The 13,113-nt window shown below is 42.1% G+C and overlaps 1 protein-coding gene across 1 annotated transcript; it reads right to left on the bottom strand.

Annotated features, from left to right (window-relative positions):
* Positions 1 to 1,350: 1,350 nt before the first annotated feature.
* LOC127339261 (uncharacterized) lies at positions 1,351 to 2,172 on the bottom strand. The gene has a single exon (XM_051365155.2). It carries the CDS (start codon positions 2,038 to 2,040, stop codon positions 1,555 to 1,557), a length of 486 nt encoding a protein of 161 aa, XP_051221115.1. The 5' UTR covers positions 2,041 to 2,172; the 3' UTR covers positions 1,351 to 1,554.
* Positions 2,173 to 13,113: the final 10,941 nt, after the last annotated feature.

The following is a 13,113-nucleotide window of genomic DNA, read 5'->3' as shown; positions in this document are numbered from 1 at the left end:
AATTTGTAGCTTGATGCATTAACTAGCTCAGTGTATATGTATCATTTTGTGAAGTTGTCATTCTGTTGACGAGTAGAAATACTGAAGGTTTCATATCTTTAGGACAGACTATTGTATAGGATAGGATGTCTTGTATCATGTCAGGGTAAGGGTGGGGAGACTTCTAGTTTTCTGCACAAGATTGATTCCCTCTCCAATCAGAACACCAATTATTGTTGTTGGTGATTGATATGAGAAGACCACTCTACTGTGACAATTGAACGACTGTGGCTTTCTGTCGTTTCTGAAGGGATTTTATTGTATTGGCAAAATGTATGGCAATTACTTCTTTTGTTTGATTCCCAGAATTTATAAGCAAGGCATTTCTAGTTTTCAACGGCGTAGAACAGGTGTTTGGGTCGATCATGAATTGTGCGACAATACTAATCAGGAATATGTTGAGGGCGTTAACACCTAAAGTGCAACATTCTCTAGCAGAGAACAATCGAATCAGCTCTAGAACTGGAAAATCAGTGGAGAACAATTCTCAAGTAGCTACTGTAAAGTCTATTATCCAAATATTCATGATCGTTACCTGATATTTTTGGAAAAGTAGTACAAATTCTGTGTCATTGATATATCTGGAAAAGTAATACAGGGCGTGATCATTGACATTCTCTGTCATTTTTCTTTTTCATACTTAATTAGCTGGTAATTGTTCTCTAGTTGGATGGTTATATTGAGAGCACCAATCAAGTACATTTATCAATGCCTGCACTGAGCAGTACTGGCACAGAAGGCATGGTTGCAACTATCAAAAGGGAGAGTCGTCAATAACAAAAGCTAAGATAAACACAAAAACTCTGGCCCAATAGCTGGCTTTACTTCAAAATGCTGCTTGCTAGGGTGTCTTTTTGTCGACCTCCATATAAAAACTAAGAAAGAACCATCAATCATTCATGATCTAATGATGTATGTCTCCCACTATTAGTTAGGAAATGATGATTAGAAGCTAAGGCATGATTGGGAATTAAGGCTTCATTTCTAATCCAACTTCCGTACCTCTTAGTACATGTGAGAAAAGAGCAAACTTGTGCTTGGCTCCATGGATTGTTTGAAGGTAACCTCTGGGGATTGATTGACACTGCCAATTGTTTGACCGTAAAAGGATGAGCAGATTGAAGCTTGTATACAAGCAACTCCTACACACAAGTTGGCAAAAAAAAAAATTGGGAAATAGAAGCGCCCATGTCCATCTTCATTTGTTATCTTTCTCATGTGCCAATAATAACTCACCCCCAAAAACGAAAGATAGTATGGAACAGCATTAATAGTTCAAGGAGAAACTAGAACTAGGCAGCACTTAGAAGAAGAAATAATTCAGGACACTCCCTCTCCATTTCCATCGTATATATGCAGGAAGGGGAAAACATTACATGGATGTACACTTACAAAAAAGAAGTTGCAAAGAAGCATACACATCAACCATGCGCGCGCACAAGAGAGAAAATGACACCCATGCCAAAGATAGAAGAGAAGAAAAGGAAGAACAAAAATTCACTAGCCCACTACTGGTCAAGTGCCCTCTACAATGCACTCGAGGTGCGGCCTCCACACAGCTGTCCGGCCGCCGGTGCTCGTCCGCCGCCGATGCAAAGACCTCTTCTCCGACGGCACATCGCCCACGTGAGGACGGCCACTTCCACGATCGGAAGATGCCTTGCTCTTGACATGTCCGCTGGTCTTGCCGTCGTGGCCTCCAGCGGCACCGGCGTGCGAGGTGGCCTTCTTCTTCCTCTCCGGCACTGAGGAGGCCGGGATGAGGAAGTATATCTCGCCGCGCTCCAGCTCAGACTCTGGGGAGACGATGAGTATCCTCCGCACGACGCCCTGCGAGCACGGCTTGCTCAGCACGTGGTTCGGGTTGGCGGCGAGGATCTCGCCGGCGGCGACCGGCCGGCCATACTCCTCGATGCGGCCGCTAAGGTGGACGATCCTGATCAGGTCCAGCGCGCCGCAGGGTAGGACGCAAGCTAGGCAGCATCTCAAGCTATTGCCCATTGTATGAGAATATGAGAAATCGATCTAAGAGCAACTCTCTAGCTGGAGCCTGCTGATCGATCTCCTTGAGGGAGGCAGCTCTTTCTCAATCCAAGTTCTTTTCCTTTCCCTCTCTTCACGATGTGGGGTGACCAATGCTTATATAGTGGCCTTCCTACATAGCGAGAGCCCACAGTTGTAGCATGTCCAAGGTAGCAACACATTAACTTTATTTTCTTTTTGTCATGGTCTTTGCATTGCTTCAATGAAGGGCAAAAGAGGAAATAAAAAATGGGAGGGTAGTATGCATAGTTTGGTGTGGAAGTATGAGTATTTTAGGTGTAATCAAGGTGTATCAAAAGATGGTATCATATGGTTGCTAACCTTATCTAAAGTAAAGTACTAATCAAAGGACAGGGGCAGACGGGCAGTAGAACTACAGCCCCCATGCATGTTCACTAATCACTAGAACTTATGGAAGCGATTTGTTTAAATTTGTTGCTATGATCCCTCTCATCTTGCCCCAATTATTCCCACAGCACATTCATGTCCACGCCGCTTTGCTGTACTTTGGTTGTGCACAATGAATGGTGCTCTATACATGCATGTGTAGGTAGACCAGCTGTTGCGGGTGGATGCTGGTTTTTGGGTATGGGTTTTGTATACTCTGCTGTTTTAAATACAAAATGAGATACCCACACAATGGTCAAAGACTCAAAGATTTATTAAGAAGCAGAAAATACAAAATTGGCTGTAGGCACACCTTTGTTTTGGGGAAATTGCTCACAGAGACAGACACACTAACAAAATACCACCTTGTTCAGTGCCATAACAAAAAATATGGTGATTTATTGAAGACATGTTTAGAAGGATTGTTTATGTTGCCCATAAGATACATTTCCTCCACCCACCAAGTAGGTAGTCTTAAACCCCAACCAACGTAAGAGATCGAGTTTTTTTCTTTACATTATTGAACTTCATTAAGGGTCATTGTATCTTATTTTGAAATTTGAGATGTGTAATTCACACAAATCGAAGATGTGTGAAAATTAGATATTTACATGGATATTATTTTGTCTGGTTTGGATGGAAATTAGAAAACAACCCCCACTAACCAAAAGGATGCACTTGTCATGGTGCATCTTACAATGCTTATTGGAAAATGTTTACACGGTACACCCTGAGGCCCCATTTGGATCAAAGAAATCTCGAAAACAAAACAAAAAAGTAGGAGAAAACACTTCCTTTTGTCTCGGCGTTGGAATGTAGAGTGCATAAGTTGGATTGTTAACCACGGTTAAGCTAGAATCTACAAAAAAAAAACAAGTGATAGATCAATATTATACATTAAAAGTAGTAGAGTCTAGCTAGTCATTGTCTCGTCGCAGCCTAGTGGTGTCACAATAAATGGAATAGTTTGTTAATACTACCAAATAAATTTGCACTTGTGATATATTCTTGAAGTTTGATTGAAGTCTTCAATTATGTTTCTTTCTCGTTCCCCATTGTACACCTTATAACGTTATTGATACATGCATACCAAACATATATTCCACATATTTTACGGCCATGAGATCATTGACATTTGAGGACGCAAGTGAGGTGCAAGAAGGATGGGGTAGCCCCAAAAATGCAAGCGCATATCCAAAAGACAGTAGGCATTCAATTAAATGCTAATAAAGGGCATTAGGACAAATCTTACTCACACGACCATGAAGGTGAGTTCTACCCACATATCACCTCATCTGAAATTTTCAAAATCTTCTAGCAGCGGCGATTTGGTGTCGTGGATCCACTAGGTTCGTTCCTATGACTGTGGTTTCTTTTGGTTAGCGAAGTGGACATGGGCTATCGTTAAGTTCTGCTGGAGGTTCTATAAGAACCTAAAATCTGTACTCGTGAACTTGAACCCAGGTTGTCAGATTGTACACTTATTTTCTAACCAAGTAAGCTAGGCTTATTTATTTATTTGATTCTCTTTTACTCCTCTGATATTCATGGTGAAACACACATCATTTTCCATAGTTTTGTCCCTTGCAAGAAATCCGTAGTATTGCACATATACGTACATCAATCATATGCATTGTATATGTAGCTCAAATATCAATTATTGTAACAATCGAATAGGTCGTAAGTAACTATATCCCGTACTTAATCCCAGAGATATACACGTACCACCGTGCGTGCGCTGTACTAGGCGTGTGGTTGCGGACCAAGTTGCTTGCAAGAGATTCTGCCAAGTGCCATCTGTGATCTGGTCAATGCATTAGCCCAGCTAGGCAGCGGCATTAGGTGCAACCGTACGTGATGCACCTAGATTGCATACATTGCACGGGCGAACTAAGCATGGGCTTCTATGGTTGGATACCTACATACGTATGCACACGCACGTACACTCAAATTATTGGGTTTCTTTTGTCGCGTCAAGGGATGTTTATGAGCTGTTTCTTTGGGTTCTCTAGAGGAAACAATTGTAGTACACGCAAAATACAATTCAGATTTCCATTGGAGTATTGTTGATAGGGATTTAAGATTGCTTACCACGCTTGGAGTATTTTGCAAACTATTGGCATGCATCTCACCGGTGATCCTTGTAGAAAAACTGTGAACATGGTACACTACGGGAAAACAAGACTTTGCTGTGCAACTATTTGAACGGCAAAGACTTTGCCGTACGACCCCGCATGGTAAAGGCTTTGCCATGCGACGGCGCACGGCAAAGGTCGCACGGCAATGCCATTGACGGCAAAGATTTCTTTACCGTGCGACTCGCTAACGTTGCATGGCAAAATATTTGTCGTGCGACGCCGCACGGCAAAGGTCGCGTCTTTGTCGTATGCTAAACATGTTTTATTAAAAAAAAGGCCCCAAACTGGCCTGGCAGTGGCGGAGCCACGTTGAGAGCTGTGTGGTCAATTGACCACACATCTTTTTGTCATGTTCTTTGTATTTTGTATTAACCTTGTAAAAAATATTTAAAATAAGTAGAAATTATATGTATTTGACACCACAGATTTGAAATGACAACACTGACTTTAAGTTCTGGCTCCGCCACTGTGGCCTGGGATTTGAACCTAGGATGCAGAGTAGGGAAAGTGTGCAATCTTACCACTAGGCTAAGTGTTCATTTGATGATAACTATACCACGCCACGCCTTTCGAGCTGAGAAAAAAAATCCAATTTTTACATCTTTGCCGTGCGCTTACACTAGGCAAAGGTTTTTTTGCCGTGCGTTTGTTAAAACACTAGGCAAAGGCTTGCTTTGCCGTGCGTTTGTTAAAAATAATAGGCATAGGCGTGCATGGCGATGCCTTTTGTGCTTTGCCGTGTTCGGCGGCTTTGCCGTGCCTTGATACGGTTTTGCCGTTGCCATTTTCTTTACCGTGCGCCCTAAGGGGTTTTTGCCGTCCAGAGGTCTTTGCCGTGCGTTTTCTTCATTCTTTGCCATGCATTTTTTTCTTTGCCGTGCAGTTTTGTGCCATCGCACGGCAAAGATTTCTTTGCCGTGCGCAGGCGCATGGCAACGTCGCGTTGTACGGCAGTGCCTTTTTTTTCCTGTTGTGGTATTTGTAGAACACTCGTATTGCATCCACTTGTCAGGACATATATACCATGTCTTCTTTATGTGTTTCTTCGCTCTGAAAGACAGACTCAAATGCTCTGTTTCGAGCATTGATCGTTGGTTTTTGAGGATGTATCATTTGTTCCTTCAGCCTCTGATGCACTGATTTGCCACCTGAACGAGCACTTCAATTATAGCCAGTCTGAAATACATGTCGCCGAAGGAATAAATGAGCTACTGCCGCAGCCGCCTCCGCGCGCGCTTGAAGGTGGCTGATGTCTACGCACGCTTCTATTCCTGTAGACAGTGTTGGGCCTCCAAGAGCAGAGGTTTGTAGAACAGCAGCAAGTTTCCCTTAAGTGAATCACCCAAGGTTTATCGAACTCAGGGAGGTAGAGGTCAAAGATATCTCTCTCAAGCAACCCTGCAATTACGATACAAGAAGTCTCTTGTGTCCCCAACACACCTAATACACTTGTCAGATGTATAGGTGCACTAGTTCAGCGAAGAGATAGTGAAATAAAAGTAATATGGATGATCGTAAGTAGTAATTGCAATCTGAAATAAAGATGGCAGCAAGCGAACATGTAGCAGAACTTATTGGAAACGGTGTTTCAATGCTTAGAAACAAGGCCTAGGGATCATACTTTCACTAGTGGACACTCTCAACAATGTTATCATAAAGGAATATAAATATAAGCAGTTCACTATGCTATTCTGAATTACTCTCTGGCAGGATAACGAACACTAATTTACCGTGTAGGGCTGCAAAAGCAAACCTTAAAGATGTATTCCCAAGTACTAATAAACACCCCACACTGTCACTGTGAGCATTCATAGGAGGTACTAACACACCACAATTTCATAGAGACATCCAACTCAAATCATAACCCAGTGAACAAGTATTCTGTGAAATATAGCCTAAGAGACCCACACGGTGCACACATTGTCACCTTTACACACGTGGGACAAGGAGTCTCCGGAGATCACATAAGTAAAATCCACTTGAATAGCATAACGACATCTAGATTACAAAGCTCATCATATGGATCTCAATCATGTAAGGCAGCTCATGAGATCATTGTATTGAAGTACATGGGAGAGAGATATGAACCACATAGCTACCGGTAGAGCCCTCAGCCTCGGGGGAGAACTACTCCCTCCTCATCATGGGAGACAACAGCGGCGATGAAGATGGCGGTCGTATCGATGGAGATGACTCCGGGGGCAATTCCCCGTCCCGGCAGGGTGCCGGAACAGAGACTTCTGTCCCCCGAATTGGAGTTTCGCGATGGCGGCGGCGTCCCTGTAGTCTTTCTGGAGTTTCGTCAATCGGTGTCAAAGTTTTAGGTCACGAGGGGTCTTATAGGCGAAGAGGCGGAGTCGGAAGGGCCACGGGAGACCCACACACTAGGGGGGCGCCCCCCTTGGCCGCGCCGCCTTGTGGGGTGGGGCCCCCCTGGCTCCCCTCTGGCCCCTCTTCGGTGCTCTGGAAGCTTCCGTGAAATATAAGATCGTGGCCCTTGATTTCGTCCAATTCCGAGAATATTTCCTTTGTAGGATTTCTGAAACCAAAAACAGCACAAATCAGGAACTGGCACTTCGGCATCTCGTTAATAGGTTAGTTCCGGAAAATGCATCAAAACGTTATAAAGTGTGAACAAAACATGTAGGTATTGTCATAAAACAAGCATGGAACATCAGAAATTATAGATACGTTGGAGACGTATCAGCATCCCCAAGTTTAGTTCCTACTCGCCCTCGAGTAGGTAAACGATAAAAAGAATAATTTCTGTAGTGACATGCTACTTACATAATCTTGATCATACTATTGTAAAGCATATGAGATGAATGCAGCGATTCGAAGCAATGGTAAAGACAATGAGTAAACAACTGAATCATATAGCAAAGACTTTTCATGAATATTACTTTCAAGACAAGCATCAATAAGACTTGCATAAGAGTTAACTCATAAAGCAATAGATTCATAGTAGAAAGCTTTGAAGCAACACAAAGGAAGATATAAGTTTCAGCAGTTGCTTTCAACTTGTAACATGTATATCTCATGGATAGTTGTCATCATAAAGCAATATAACAAGTGCAATAGGTAAACATGTAAGAATCAATGCACAGTTAACACAAGTGTTTGCTTCTAAGATAGAAAGAAGTAGGTAAACTGACTCAACATAAAAGTAAAAGAAAGGCCCTTCGCAGAGGGAAGCATGGATTACTTTATTTGTGCTAGAGCTTCTATTTTGAAAACATAGAAACAATTTTGTCAACGGTAGTAATAAAACATATGTGTTATGTATAAGACATCCTATAAGTTGCAAGCCTCATGCATAGATTACCAATAGTGCCCGCACCTTGTCCTAATTAGTTTGGATTTACATGGATTATCATTGCATAACATATGTTTTAACCAAGTGTCACAAAGGGGTACCTCTATGCCGCATGTACAAAGGTCTAAGAAGAAAGCTTGCATTGGATTTCTCGCTTTTGATTATTCTCTACTTAGACATCCATACCGGGACAACATAGATAACAGATAATGGACTCCTCTTTAATGCATAAGCATTCAACAACAGATAATATTCTCATAAGAGATTGAGGATTGTTGTCCAAACTGAAACTTCCACCATGATTCATGGCTTTAGTTAGCGGCCCAATGTTCTTCTCTAACAATATGCATACTCAAACCGTTTGATCATGATAAATCACCCTTACTTCAGACAAGACGAACATGCATAGCAACTCACATGATATTCAACAAAGGTAAAATAGTTGATGGCGTCCCCAGAAACATGGTTACCGCTCAACAAGCAACTTATAAGAAATAAGATACATAAGCTACATATTCTTTACCACAATAGTTTTTAAGCTATTTTCCCATGAGCTATATATTGCAAAGACAAAGAATGAAATTTTAAAGGTAGCACTCAAGTAATTTACTTTGGAATGGCAGAGAAATACCATGTAGTAGGTAGGTATGGTGGACACAAATGGCATAGTTTTGGCTCAAGGTTTTGGATGCACGAGAAGAATTCCCTCTCAGTACAAGGCTTTGGCTAGCAAGGTTGTTTGAAGCAAACACAAGTATGAACCGGTAAAGCAAAACTTACATAAGAACATATTGCAAGCATTATAAGACTCTACACTGTCTTCCTTGTTGTTCAAACACCTCACCAGAAAATATCTAGACTTTAGAGAGACCAATCATGCAAACCAAATTTCAACAAGCTCTATGGTAATTCTTCATTAACAGGTGCAAAGTACATGATGCAAGAGCTTAAACATGATCTATTGAGCAAAACAATTAAGTATCAAATTATTCAAGACAATATACCAATTACCACATGAAGCATTTTCTGTTTCCAACCAAATAGCAATAAATGCAGCAGCTTTCAGCTTTCGCCATTGAACATTAAAAGTAAAAGAGAAGAACACTAGTGTTCATATGAAAAAGCGGAGCGTGTCTCTCTCCCACACATGGATTGCTAGGATCCGAATTTATTCAGAGAATGAAAATAACAAAACGAAAATAAAAGCACACAGACGCTCCAAGTAAAGTACATAAGATGTGACGAAATAAAAATATAGTTTCACTAGAGGTGACCTGATAATTTGTCGATGAAGAAGGGGATGCCTTGGGCATCCCCAAGCTTAGATGCTTGAGTATTCTTGAAATATGCAGGGATGATCCACGGGGCATCCCCAAGCTTAGACTTTTCACTCTTCTTGATCATATTGTATCATCCTCCTCTCTTGACCCTTGAAAACTTTCTCCACACCAAACTCAAAACAAACTCATTAGAGGGTTAGTGCATAATCAAAAATTCACATATTCAGAGATGACACAATCATTGTTAACACTTCTGGACATTGCACAAAGCTACTGAAAGTTAATTGAATAAAGAAATCCATCAAACATAGCAAAATAGGCAATGCGAAATAAAAGGCAGAATCTGTCAAAACAGAACAGTCCGTAAAGACGAATTTTTCTGGGGCACTTAACTTGCTCAGATGAAAAAGCTCAAATTGAATGAAAGTTGCGTACATATCTGAGGACCACGCACGTAAATTGGCAGATTTTTCTGAGTTACCTACAGAGAGTCCTACTGAAATTCGTGACAGATAGAAATCTGTTTCTGCGCAGAAATCCAAATCTAGTATCAACCTTACTATCAAAGACATTACTTGGCACAACAATGCAATAAAGTAAAGATAAGTAGAGGTTTCTACAGTAGTAACAACTTCCAAGACTCAAATATAAAACAAAATTTCTGTAGTAAAATAAAAACATGGGTTATCTCCCAAGAAGTGCTTTCTTTATAGCCATTAAGATGGGCTCAGCAATTTTAATGATGCTCACATAAGAATGAGAGTTGAAGCAAAGAGAGCATCAAAAAGCAAGTACGAAACAAATTTAAGCCTAACCCACTTCCTATGAAAAGGAATCTTGTACACAAATAAATTCATGAGGAGCAAAGTGACAAGCATAGGAAGATAAAACACGAGTAACTTCAAGATTCTCAACATAAAGAGGGGAAATTTAATATTATTAAGATGCATATAACCATGTTTCCCTCTCTCATAATAACTTTCAGTAGTATCATGAGCAAACTCAACAATATAACTATCACATAAAGCAGTCTTATTCACATGCATAAAAGTATCATTACTCTCCACACAAGCATAATCAATTTTATTAGTAATAGTGGGAGTAAAACTATCACATCCATCATTATAATCATCGTAAATTGGAGGCATAGAGTAATCATAATGAATTTTATCCTCAATATTAGATGGACCGAAAATATCACAATCATCATTATAATCATCATATATAGGAGGTAAAGTATCATCAAAGTAAATTTTCTCCTCAAAACTTGGGGGACTAAAAATATCATGCTCATCAAAACCGGCTTCCCCAAGCTTAGATTCTTCCATAGTATCAGCAATAATGGTGTTCAAAGCGTTCATACTAATATCATTGTGACAAGGTATTAACTTGTCAATGCCTACGGGTTGTAGACTAGGGTTTAGTTGGAAGTAGAGGGCAAGTAGATCTCGAAGGTTTCAGCCGAAAAGTACTCGACGATTATGAAAACTAGGGTTTGAGAGACAATGATTCGATGCTTTCTTTGTCCCTCGACTCCCCCTTATATAGGAGGAGGAGCCGAGGGATTCGTATTGTACAAGTTACAGAGTCCGGGAAGGTTTCTAACTCATCCCGCAAGATTACAAATAATGCTTCCTATTACAACTCTAGCTTTCCTTAATAATATCTTGGGCTTCCGAATCTTCTTATTCTTTGGGTAGTGGGCCTTTAGTAAACCCCGGGTACTATCTTCGGCAAGCCCATTGGGGATGCCTATGTCAGTAGCCCCCGAGATTTTGCTTGAATCGTAGAGTCAGGGAAAATCTCCACTGTTTATTTACTCGACAACTTAAAACTTTTCTATATTTCTTCACATAAATTTCTATATTGTACAGGGATAATGGTAATTGGGGCTAGTTCATCTGACGGATCAGGTACTAGTTAACTGCTCTAGTGGCAATCCGCAAAAACCTACTTCAAGATCACGTCCCTGGACATGATCTCGGGATACTGGTGTAAACTTCGACAGGTGCCGCTAAAGGTCTTACCATTCTGTCGAGTCCCAGTCATATTTATCGGGTACCTAACGCGTCCGTTAGGATTTTTCTTCGTATCTGTTGATACGGATAAAAGTAGCAAACCGACGTCAGAGACGGTGCCACGCCACACAGAACGGATCTGGGGTCTTACCTTTGCAAAGTTTTGCGGCATTCAGAAATTGATCGCAACTTTGGCGTTCTGAGAATATATTGTCGAGTGCTTATTCGGCTGTTGGAATGGCACATTTTATTGAGTCAACGGATGACTTATATTGCTCTCCCGATGGGAGTATATGTAGAGTTATTTATAACTCGAAATATACTCTTTTGCTCTTATATCTTTCTTCTTCTCATTCTTTCTTTCTTTTTTATAATTTCATCGGGCACGCGAACAGCGTTCCCGATGGGAGTAGCCCCCGAGGCTACAGCCAAGGACTTGTGCTTGGGTGTAGGCTCCACGCTTTATGCTGCTATATTTTCTTTCTCTCCCGAAGTTTTATAATTTCTCGGGTGCGCGAACAGCGCTCCCGATGGGAGTAGCCCCCGAGGCTATGAGCAAATATTTGTATTTGATCATAGGCTCTCGCCATTTCTATTTTGTCTTTCTTGATCTTTTCATTTTTCAAAGTAGCCCCCGAGCATTTGATCAAAAACTTGTATTTGATCAAAGGCTCGCCAATATTTTTCCATGTCGCATTTTTACGAAACTGTTGAGGCGAATTTTTTCCTGCAAAGGTGACATTATTGCTGACGATAGCCACGATTTCGAGTCCGAAAATCGCGAGAAGTCTTCTCCCGCTGCCTTGCGGGCCCAGATTATCCATTATCTTGACACGTCGTGCAGGTGGGGGACGCACGTCCTCCGCTTTTCCTGGCGCACGTACCGTAACTTCTCCAGTGTTAAAATACTTTTTTTACCCCTGTTTCCACGTGGTTATCATCTGCCACACAATCTTTCCATCCAACGGTCCGCCGCTTCGCCGCACCTCTATATAAGATCTCCTTCTTCTTCCTCGAGCACTTCCGCTCGCGCCATTCTCCTGCTCTCCTCTGCAAAACTTCCTCCTGCGCCCCACAACTCCCTAAGCTCATCTTCTCCAAGCTGCATTCCTGCGCCATTGTTGATGCCACCGCGTCGGTTGATCAAGCACAGCACGCCTGAATCATCAATGGCTGCCGTAGATCTGGGAAGCGCGGAGTGGGAAAGGTCCAAAATTTCCACCCAGGACATCAACCTCTTGAAGAAGCTGGGGATCAGCAAGAAGCCAAGGCGCTGTGCTTCCCTAGTGAAGAAAGCTACCCAACCCCTCCAATGGGGTATCGGGTAAGTTTCGTCGACCATCTCATCCGCGGTCTTTCCGCCCCCATTCATCCTTTCCTCCGCGGACTGCTTTTCGTTTATGGTCTGCAACTTCACCACCTCACGCCCAATTCCATCCTCCATATCTCCATTTTCATCACCCTCTGCGAGGCCTTCCTTTGCGTCCAGCCTAACTGGGCGCTATGGAAGCGCATTTTCTTTTGTCGCCGTAATGGCTCTCCCAATGTCGCCTACAATATAGGCGGCGTTGTTATTTCCGTTCGCCCCACAGTCGATTACTTCGACGTCAAACTCCCTGACTCAGTTCAAGGGTGGCGCAAGAAGTGGTTGTACATTCAGGAGGAGAACCATGGATGTGCTGAAGACAACATCCCTCCTTTCGATGGTGCCGAGAAAATCCTTCGCCGCCGCTCCTGGGATGCAGAGGCTACCGAGGAAGAAAAAATATCGACAGAAGCCCTGATGACTCGCATCCATGAGTTGCAGAATACTCGCGGCAAAGAGCTGTCAGGTATTCAGATCACAACGTATTTTCTTAGAACCAGAGTGCAGCCTCTTCAGGCTCGCAAAT

The sequence above is a fragment of the Lolium perenne genome, chromosome 1 (genome assembly GCF_019359855.2).
Source record: "Lolium perenne isolate Kyuss_39 chromosome 1, Kyuss_2.0, whole genome shotgun sequence".
Classification (NCBI taxonomy): domain Eukaryota; kingdom Viridiplantae; phylum Streptophyta; class Magnoliopsida; order Poales; family Poaceae; genus Lolium; species Lolium perenne.
This window is presented reverse-complemented; position numbering and strand designations above follow the sequence as displayed.